The sequence below is a fragment of the Gigantopelta aegis genome, chromosome 4, assembly GCF_016097555.1.
Source record: "Gigantopelta aegis isolate Gae_Host chromosome 4, Gae_host_genome, whole genome shotgun sequence".
NCBI lineage: Eukaryota > Metazoa > Mollusca > Gastropoda > Neomphalida > Peltospiridae > Gigantopelta > Gigantopelta aegis.
The window spans coordinates 77,345,163-77,356,713 of record NC_054702.1 but is presented as its reverse complement, the minus strand read 5'-3'; the positions used below and the strand labels follow the sequence as shown (position 1 = coordinate 77,356,713).

The following is an 11,551-nucleotide window of genomic DNA, read 5'->3' as shown; positions in this document are numbered from 1 at the left end:
ACCGAGCACCCTGTTACATACTTATAGCACTACATAAGAGCACTTAGTGTGTTAGGGGCAGGACGTAGCACCCTGTTACATACTTATAGCACACTACATAAGAGCACTTAGTGTGTTAGGGGCAGGACGTAGCACCCTGTTACATACTTATAGCACTACATAAGAGCACTTAGTGTTAGGGGCAGGACGTAGCACCCTGTTACATACTTATAGCACACTACATAAGAGCACTTAGTGTGTTAGGGGCAGGACGTAGCACCCTGTTACATACTTATAGCACTACATAAGAGCACTTAGTGTGTTAGGGGCAGGACGTAGCACCCTGTTACATACTTATAGCACACTACATAAGAGCACTTAGTGTGTTAGGGGCAGGACGTAGCACCCTGTTACATACTTATAGCACTACATAAGAGCACTTAGTGTATTAGGGGCAGGACGTAGCACCCTGTTACATACTTATAGCACACTACATAAGAGCACTTAGTGTGTTAGGGGCAGGACGTAGCACCCTGTTACATACTTATAGCACTACATAAGAGCACTTAGTGTGTTAGGGGCAGGATGTAGCACCCTGTTACATACTTATAGCACACTACATAAGAGCACTTAGTGTGTTAGGGGCAGGACGTAGCACCCTGTTACATACTTATAGCACTACATAAGAGCACTTAGTGTGTTAGGGGCAGGACGTAGCACCCTGTTACATACTTATAGCACACTACATAAGAGCACTTAGTGTGTTAGGGGCAGGACGTAGCACCCTGTTACATACTTATAGCACTACATAAGAGCACTTAGTGTATTAGGGGCAGGACGTAGCACCCTGTTACATACTTATAGCACTACATAAGAGCACTTAGTGTATTAGGGGCAGGACGTAGCACCCTGTTACATACTTATAGCACTACATAAGAGCACTTAGTGTATTAGGGGCAGGACGTAGCACCCTGTTACATACTTATAGCACTACATAAGAGCACTTAGTGTATTAGGGGCAGGACGTAGCACCCTGTTACATACTTATAGCACTACATAAGAGCACTTAGTGTGTTAGGGGCAGGACGTAGCACCCTGTAACATACTTATAGCACTACATAAGAGCACTTAGTGTGTTAGGGGCAGGACGTAGCACCCTGTTACATACTTATAGCACACTACATAAGAGCACTTAGTGTGTTAGGGGCAGGACGTAGCACCCTGTTACATACTTATAGCACACTACATAAGAGCACTTAGTGTGTTAGGGGCAGGACGTAGCACCCTGTTACATACTTATAGCACTACATAAGAGCACTTAGTGTATTAGGGGCAGGACGTAGCACCCTGTTACATACTTATAGCACTACATAAGAGCACTTAGTGTATTAGGGGCAGGACGTAGCACCCTGTTACATACTTATAGCACTACATAAGAGCACTTAGTGTATTAGGGGCAGGACGTAGCACCCTGTTACATACTTATAGCACTACATAAGAGCACTTAGTGTGTTAGGGGCAGGACGTAGCACCCTGTTACATACTTATAGCACTACATAAGAGCACTTAGTGTGTTAGGGGCAGGACGTAGCACCCTGTTACATACTTATAGCACACTACATAAGAGCACTTAGTGTGTTAGGGGCAGGACGTAGCACCCTGTTACATACTTATAGCACACTACATAAGAGCACTTAGTGTATTAGGGGCAGGACGTAGCACCCTGTTACATACTTATAGCACTACATAAGAGCACTTAGTGTGTTAGGGGCAGGACATAACCCAGTGGTAAAGCGCTCGCTCGCTTGATACACAGTCTGTCTGGGACCAATCCCTGTTGGTGGGCCCATTGGGCTATTTCTCGTTCTAGCCAGTGCACCAGTACTGGTAGATTAAAGGCCATGGTATGTGCTATCCTGCCTGTGGGTTGATGCATATAAAAAGATTCCTTGCTGCATTTGGAAACATGTAGCAGGTTTCCTCTGATGACTACAACTTGTACAAGTCAGAATTACCAAATGTTTGACATCACAGTTATGGACTGTTATGATAAAATTTAGGACTTCTAACCATTATTTACCCATTGAGACTAGACGTTGGAATACAGTTCTATTGGAAGATAGACTATGTACTATTTGCGATGAAAACAATATAGGAGACGAATTCCATTATTTATTTGTATGTAGTTTTTTCAATAATACCCGAAAAGAATGTTTGCATCCATACTATTACACGTATATCCGTCCAAATATATATAAATTTAGAGAACTTATGAGCAGTAAATTCATAAATATATTTTTTCAAGTATTTAAACATCCATAATAACAATACCCAACAACCAAAATGACCATACTTTAACCAGTTAATGAAACTGAAGGTATAAACATACAATTATACTTGATATATTTTAAGTCGTATTACATTATTTTACATCTTTAGTGTTAATTTATGAAACTATTTTTTACATCTAATTATACACATTTATAAAAATTTAAATGCACTAAATATTTATATCTATATATTGTAATATCAAGAATTGTAAAGAACACAGTTGTAACTGAAATATTCTGAATAATTACATTTTAACCATATTCATGTATCTCTACTCTGTTACATGACGGAATGTATCTATATTGTTAATACACATATCTCTATAATGTAATACCATGTACTGTATTTGTATTCATATAGGTACCAAGCAATGTATTCTTATTATTTGTATTCTCCTGTAAACCATCTTGTCAAAATCAGAATATGTATGTTCCTCTTATGCTCTTGCATAACGGCCTGAGAATAATAAAATTCTGCTCTGTTCTGTTCTGTTCAATAGCCGATGATTAATTAATCAGTGTGCTCCAGTGGTGTCGTTAAACAAAACAAACTTTAAACAAACTTTTGGTGTGTTACTTTTTCTGCACAGTATAATACTCTGCTGTGTAGTTTTGTGGTTAGAATCACACATAAGCTAATCACGCATATGCCAATCACACAAGCTATTGGATGGCCACATTGAATTCATAGTGAGATCTTGACAGTTTAAAACATAAAAATAAATGCTAGATGTGAACACTTATATAAAAAGCATTTTGAGAGTACTGCTAAAGCAATACGTCTCCTACCGCGCCCAACATTTTTTTATATCTTCCAAATTCAAGGGCCATAACTCTAAAAAGTAAGTAAATCACCACTAAACTTCAACTTGAGCTGTAAGCTATATACAAATGATAAATTTCATCTTGATATCTCCAGGCATTGCAAAAATCTGGAAATTTAGTTTTCACATCTTCTGAGTTCAAGGGCCATAATTCCATTAAAAATGGGGAAAGTCAAACTTGATCTGTAACAGTATGTGATACACCTATACACAAAATTTCAGCTCAATATCTAAAGGTCTTCTGAAAAAAAAAGTCTGGGAAAACAAATTTTCACATCTAAGTTCAAGGGCTATAACTCCTTCAAAAATGGGTAAATCGTCATGGAAGTCAAGCTTGATCTGTAACAGTACATGATGAAACTATACAAAATTTCAGCTCAATATCTCAAAGCCTTCTGCAAAAAACATCTGAAAAACATATGTGGGACAGGACAGACAGATGGACGGACAGACAGAGATGAAACCTATAGTCACCTCCAGTTGGACCAGAAGGGGACTAATAATTAACTATTAACTTTGATCTTGAAAGATTGTCAAATTGTGTTACATGGTAAAGTACATATTTAAAAGGCAAGTAATTTGTAATTTAAGACATCTCGAAGTTTTGTCAAAGATTTATTTTCTTTGTGAATATATATATATAATTTAAGCTGTTTTGTTTGTTGTCATTTTTATTAAAAAGTAGTAATTGAGTCACCCTCAGTCACGCCTGGTTGTGACAACCTGTTCCATTACAAAAGAATGCAATAAATACATGATACAGGATAATATTTCATTCAAGATTTTGCATTCTGAACAAGGAAAACTATTAATCCATGAGTTGTAGTTAATATTAAGTGAACACATTGATGTTGTCATTTCTGCAGTGCTCGAGATTAATTTGTAAAGTGTGAAACTAACCCAAACATGGATAGCTTTTACTAGTGGCTGTCAAAAAACAACTTAACATTTTTTTTCTTTTTGGTGTTTAAAAAGATGATCTTTTATATTGTTGTGTAATGTTTTTAATAAATTTGTATGCTTTACAATGTATAAATACAGTCGAAATCTTGGATAATTCAGAATTGGATTGCTTTGTCAATTGATATAAATACTTACAGACTGTAACTACATAATATCATATACAATTGTGTTGAATTATGATCTTTTTTGGTGTTATAAATGAAAACTTCCTTTTAATCTTTCCTTGCAAATACTGGTAAGAATTATATTGCTACCTACAATATTCAGTTTACTGTACCAAGTACTGCCACGAAGAACATAATTGTTGCTGTAATGACAAAACTCTCCATTCTGTTGCCAGTTGTAGATTTAAAATAATAATATATGTCTATTTCTGTGATGTTTTGAGGGTTTCTTGTCATCTCTTTATTTTCTTCTCTATAGGTTCACCATTAGTTTCATCATCTTCATCTTCTTCAGTGTCATCTGCAAACAAAAAAGGAGAACAGAATAGAAGTACTTCTATTAAATTAATAATTTTGTTTGTTAAAAACCATTTCTGCACATTAGACAGATGACCACTTATTTTAAGTTATTATGAGTGCATTTATATTAAAAATGTTTAGTAAAGAAAAACAGTGGAGACTATTTCAACGTCTCCATGTTATAAACCTTTACATAGTGCAATCACCATCAGCAACTGATTTATTTATTTATTTGTACATGTATGTAGATTTTACTCATTTATTTGTACATGTATGTAGATTTTACTCCCCTTTTTTAAAGATTCAGCCAAATGATAGTGGCAATCAATGGTTCGAAACATGACAGATTCATTGCCTGTAAAAATAATCTTCTCGCTTTAAGTTATTAAGAGTACAATATATAATATATTCCGTCGATATATAAAACACATGCCACAGTTGAATGTGTACATTCCAAGGCCTGGATCGGAAAGCGTCCTATAGGTAAGATGGGCTTCCATAATTTGTTATTTAAAAGGTTATAATCATTTTATTAATTGATATTTGTAGTTAATTAAATAAGGTAATAAATAGATCAAATAATCAAATTGATAGTGCGATTACAATGAGTTATTTCCCTTATATATATACTCGCGGTATGGGTTTTGATGCAGATAAGTAACAATCTCGCGTATTGTAAAAATAACGATGTTTTTCTTGTTATTATTTACAAAGACATAACCTAATGTATATATATCTTTAAAATATAAACAATAAATTCAATATACAGTGATGTCATTAAAAATAAAAATAGCAGGCGAAAATCAAATTATAGGCGGCCATTAATCAAAAAAAAATTGACAAGCATTGTTTATTGGAAGTTCGATACCAGGTGACAATTGATTCGATAGCCGACGAAAAATTGCCAGGTGCCGGCTATTAATGACATCCCTGATATATAGTGAGATTTTTAGTTTTAGTTTTAGCCTACATGTGCAAACTAGCAAATTGTAAACATTGCTTTTTTCTTATCAATAAAAAAAATGTCTGCATTTTACGTCATAGTTTTTCTTTGATGACGCACAATTGCTATTTAAAGATAGCGCACCAAAATACATACCGCATGATAATACATACCGAGACGATATATATATATTTTTTTTTAAACAATATTTATTCATTTGAAATAAATGAAATGGATCGGCAAACAGGCTGTAGGCCTATGTAAATGCCTCTCCACGATATAATAGTACATTAATTGAAATAAATGATGAACATGAAAGGGTTACCAGTCATATCGTCCCCGTGTGAAAACGTCCCCGGTTCCTACCAAAACGTCCCTGCTCACACTTAACACCGACTACACAACACATACACAATAATTATTTGAGAGAAGTGGAATCAAATTCAATGTCATTTCAACCCTATTCAATCCCTGAATCACGTGAATGCCATTAGGTCCTTTTCACCTCACTTCGTATCTTTGCTGCAACGGCTGCGCCAAGTTGTACAGAGTGTATGTGCTAACTAACATCACTAACAGCAAACATCAGAGACAAAACATTGAACATTTTATTGTTGTCTGTTTTGAGGAATTAATGCCCAATAAGGGTATCCATGTTAAATCAAAGAGGCCACTAAATTTCGCTTATAACAACTAATTAAGAATACTACTCACTAACACCAAACATCAGACTTAGGCTACTCATTATGTAGCCCGAGTACTCTGACTGTAAGAGAGCTAGACGGACATTTGGACATAAACACGCTCTCATTACATAATGAAATGACGTAATGAAATCCAAATTCATCCAAAACGGCATTTGCCAACTCTTCCATGTTGTAACTTCGCTTGATATGAGACGACCCCTGTAACTGCTGCACAAGGCGGAATCACCCAGTGCGCGATCACGTGGTCTACGACTCGAAATAGATCGCCGAGCTTTGCAATTGTTGCGACGGAGTGTCACGAAGCGTAGCTGAATGTGGGTGCTGTCGGGTTTCTTTCTGTAGTAAGTGTATTAGTGATTAATATGTGGATTTTTTTTGTATCACTTAACTCGAAAATGATTGATGTAAAGGTATTTGACATCAAACATAGGATTGTTGTGGTATTAGAGCGGGACTCGTTGCCTACCGTTTGGTAGTCAGGAATTGCCAAAAAAAGACATAGGTTGGTCTCTGACTGTAATGAGAGCGTGTTTATGTCCAAGTGTCCGTCTAGCTCTCTTACAGTCAGAGTACTCGGGCTACTCATTATGGTACCCTTAATGGCCTTATTATATGATTTGTTCTATGTACATAAGACATCCTAGAAAACACATTGGGGCATTATTTAAAACATTATGGTCCTTCTTACAAGGGGACGTTATCACGTGGGGATGTTACGGTCCTTCGTATGCGGGGACGATATGATACAGGGACAATCTGATGCGGGGATGTTATGACACGGGGACGTTATGACTGGTCACCCTAGTTCATCAAGATTAACTTTGGCTACAAGTGCAAGCACTACCAAAGTTAATCTTGATGAACTATGGTCACCCCTGAAAGATAACATTACATATAAATAACATTTCTGCCATTGCATACAAACTACAAATATATATATTTGGGGTCATTTGGATAATTCCTCGGATTAAAGCTAAATAATTATTATACCATCACTCTCCATCTCTCCAGATGTATTTTTCGAGCAGTTGTTAGTTGAAATTGAAATCAAACTTTTTTCTTTTTCCACCATCACCGTCAGATGAGCATTGGCCTCCTTTTGTAACTTTTCCAAAGAATTCACCAAAGTTTTAAAGTCTGATTTTATCGGATGTTTACCTGCTGGTTGTGAAAATACCTGTTTTGAACCATCACGTTTATTAATACACAGTTCAACATTGCAAATATCCATATTATGACAATGAAAATTGCATAGATCTAAAAACAAAAACAAATGAGTTATTTCCCTTATATATTTTTTTGGGGGGGGTTTTCAACAAAAGAGTCAGACAATAAGGGGACGCAACTTTTTGCAACTGTGAAATAATTGTGTAAGTCGGGTTCTGTTTGAAAAGAAATCATGATAATAAGTCTACGAATTCAATAATTGATCACTGTATTAACACTATGAAATGTGACTTTTTATATTTTGGGTCTCGAACCACATATATTTTAACTGGACAACACGCATGCAGAGTCATTAATTTTGTCAAAAGGTCAACTTAAACCTATTGTCCGAACCAAATTGTTAACAACTACAAAAAATTACTCTCCTACCTTTAATTGCCGTTAGATTTCCTCCAAAGTTTATCCAAATACAAATCATAAAAAAACCCACTACAAATATACAGATTCCACACACGAGACTGCAACGATTTTGCCGATATTGTCTTTGCTGAGATTGCATCTAGGGACAAATACATGCAGTTTTCTGCCGTCTGCCATGTTGCTTGTTTATGGAATACTCTTCAAGAGGGGTGAAAGCCTCCAAAGTATGTGACACAATTAATATGAAATCTATGATCTCTAGTGGTATCGTTAAAATAATAATAATAATAAAAATTAATAATATGACGTCATCACGTTTGCTTTTATATCATAACAATAACATGTTATGATGTTGTTAGATTAAGTCCTATCCTTTCACCCCTCTTGAAGAATATTCCATAAAAAGTCAAAATGGCAGCTAATACAAAATTACATGCTTTTTCCCCTATGCGCTCTCAGCGAAGTCGATATAGGTGACATGGTTATCATCTGGTATGTGGAATCTGTGTCACTGTAATGTTTTTTTCAAGATTTGTGTCTGGACAAACTTTGGAGGAAATCTAACAGCAATCAAAGGTAGGAGAGTAATTTTTCGTAGTTGTTAACAATTTGGTTCGGACAATAAGTTGAAGGGACAGACCCTAGTTTTTAATAATATTTAATAGATTTTTATTTCAGATCAGTGTTCCATAGAACATATTTAAACATCACATACAAAACTGATTACACAATATGCAGTAGCTTGTGGCAGCGATTTACACATACAGATTTGACATACACATTTGTACACTGCAGGTGTGCAAGTAGGTCGTTTGAGATTGTTTGATTCTGCTCTTAAAGGTAGGGTCAACTCAAACAAGAGCCTTATGTGTTGAAAGATGTATATTCGGACCACCAACACATATTGACACTTTAACAAATGAAAAACACGTAATTTTAGAGTTAATAAAAAAACATAATTATTCCTGTTAACTTGGGGCAGCCGTTTTGTTTTTGTGATGTCCGGTGGTATTACTTGGGGCGAAGTGACATCAGCTCTGTCCGACTTCTCTATGCACAGTGTACACAAGCGCTCTAATTTACGACAAGGCGCTTCGCTTTCATCAACCTGACTTGTAAAACAACATAAATGACTTGATAGTATAATAAACTATTTAACTAAATATATTTTAAATTGCATCAATATAACGTAATGGAGTTATAATATTTTTTCTTTTAAAAAATCCAAAAAAAAAAATGCATATTATTAGGCCTATTGGTAGGGTATATTTGAGCAAAAACTACCAGTCACGATACTTAAGTGATAATTTAGTTTTCTTTGGGACTACGTAAGTGGTCAGATTTGTGGTTTTAGATGGGAAAGTCTACTTAATCAAGGGTTTTACAGAATTACAGTAATAAAGCATGACGGCTGATAATGTCCATTACGATTTGAGGTTATCACACAATACCCTGTGATCTTAATAAAAGAGGCATGTCTTTTTAATGTGTCTAGACAGTGTCTGGGGACAGTCTAAATATACACCTGCCAATCAGGAACCACAGGTACAGATCACGGAAAGAAAATACCAATTAACCAAGAAAACACTCCGACTATTATTTCAGTACCTGGGTTAATTTATGTACAAAACATAATACAGTTATTTCAACACTTTGACAGTGGTGGTTTATTTTGTATTGAAAAATAAACCACATATACACGTTGCTGTGTTACTGGGATGGATATTATTACAGAACATTGCGATGCATCTGCAAAAATAAAGTATGTTTTGTTTCTTCAGTTTGAAGACTAATTCGTGACGTGACACGTTAGGTATTGGGTAACCACCAGCTCGCCAGAGGGCGTAGTCACTGGAATGGTACAAAATGGCTGCACCAGTTATATATAATAGCCGTCACATTTAACTGTTTTATTAATTAACTATACGATTATACTTGTTGATATTAAGCAATAATGTGCATTATATATCGTTGAATATGCATACCAGTCCAGAATGACCATATGTTCGACGTCCAATAGCCGATGATAAGATAAAAAAAATCAATGTGCTCTAGTGGCGTTGTTAAATTAAACAAACTTTACTTTTTTTCTGACACTGTTTTTTAGAGGAAACCCAGTCACCACATAGGCTACTCTTTTATGACAGGCAGCAAGGGATCTTTTATTTGCACTTCCCACAGGCAGGATAGCACAAACCATGGCCGTTGTTGAACCAGTTATGGATCACTGGTCGGTGCAAATGGTTTATACCTACCCACTGAGCCTTGCGGAGCACTCACTCAGGGTTTGGAGTCAGGATCTAGATTAAAAATCCCATGCCTCGACTGGGATCTGAACCCAGTACCTACCAGCCTGTAAACCGATAGCCTAACCACGATGCCACCAAGGCCGGTAGTCTATTTTTTAATGTCACAGACTCATCTTTCACTCCAAATGAGTTACAGGTTTGTAAATTAACTAAGCTTGATGTCCATTTTTTAATGGGTTAAAACTAGGGTCTGCGCCTTTTAAACAAATCAAATCTGTGAAAAAAATTGGTTATGGTGCCATACCCGTTTTACCCTCTGGCAGAAACCCTGGGACCATATAATGGGATTGGGGAAAGTTAACCAAACATCTGTGCTGAGTTATTGACCAAACAATAGGGCGAGTTGGTAACTTTGGGGGGTGGGGGGTGGGGGGGGGGGGGTGGACAAGTTCACTAAAGATTTCAGGAAACTGACCATCCGCAGCTCTAGCCAGTTGGTCAGAGTTTGTTTACATTACATATCTTGGCAAAATTTCCTTCTTTCCTGTAGTGCATGTAGTAATTAATATGAGAAATATTTTTTATCAGTTAACTAAGAAATTAGAAATGTAAAGGTATTTATACGATATTAATGTCAAACGTAGGATTATTGTTGTATTAGAGTAGGAATCATTGTGCATTTGATGGTAGGCAAAAATTCAGCATTTTCATCGAGTTGTGTCTAATGGCAGAGTATTTCGGCTAGTTTAACGACACCTCAGGACATTTAAAACTGTATCTTTTAATGTTGTATTCATATCAATGTGAAACTGATCCAACTCCTTACAATTGTATAGCTGCTTACACTACTAGCTATTATAATGATGTGACACCATTTCAGCTACAACAACATAGAAAATATTGTGCATTAATTTTGCTTGCAAAAATTAAAACTTGGGGAAAAACAGGGAGCATTTGAATATTTTTTATGGAGGTCGGGTCACTCCTTGCATCCACTTATGTTAGGTTTACATGTTGTATGTACGTACGTCCGTACGTCCGTATGTATCATTTTAATCACCTCCCCACTCCCGAAAAAGGAGAAAATTTAAGTCTTTTTTATTTCCAGGACAGCATGTTCGATAACTTTTATTGCATATGAGTACATAAAATCAAATACCTGTACTGAATTATGGCATCATGACATTTATTGTTGATCTGTTGTCTTTTCAGAAACATTTTGATGATGTTGAGAACTGCATAATGGCTGTGTCATCAAAAGAGAAGGAAATTGACTGTGTTGTACACTGGTTTCAAAATTGGAGCCCGATGCAGAAGGGCGATTTTCTAAATGATTTACTAGACAAGGCTGTACCCGCTCAATTAGACACCTTGATGTCCGCCATAAAGACAATGAATGTTGATGACTCACCACCAAGCATATTTCAATGCCAGCTCCAATTATTCACACAGTGGTTCAGTGAGTGGAGTGATAAAGAAAGAAATCAATTAATTTTGAGACTCTG

The 11,551-nt window shown here is 36.1% G+C and overlaps 1 protein-coding gene across 1 annotated transcript; it reads right to left on the bottom strand.

Annotated features, from left to right (window-relative positions):
* Positions 1-3,735: 3,735 nt before the first annotated feature.
* LOC121371135 lies at positions 3,736-7,515 on the bottom strand. Its single transcript, XM_041496801.1, has 2 exons — positions 7,201-7,515; positions 3,736-4,561 (listed from the first exon to the last, which is right to left on the bottom strand). The coding sequence occupies exons 1-2, from the start codon at positions 7,439-7,441 to the stop codon at positions 4,494-4,496; spliced, it is 309 nt and encodes a 102-aa protein (XP_041352735.1). The 5' UTR covers positions 7,442-7,515; the 3' UTR covers positions 3,736-4,493.
* Positions 7,516-11,551: the final 4,036 nt, after the last annotated feature.

What these genes read in the sequence shown, in the direction of transcription:
- LOC121371135 (XM_041496801.1), bottom strand. Translation starts at nt 7,441, where the DNA reads ATGGATATTTGCAATGTTGAACTGTGTATTAATAAACGTGATGGTTCA. An exon ending in TGGAGAGATGGAGAGTGATG is followed by an intron (nt 4,562 to 7,200) that starts GTATAATAATTA and finishes TTTTGTTTGCAG; the next exon opens with ATGACACTGAAGAAGATGAA.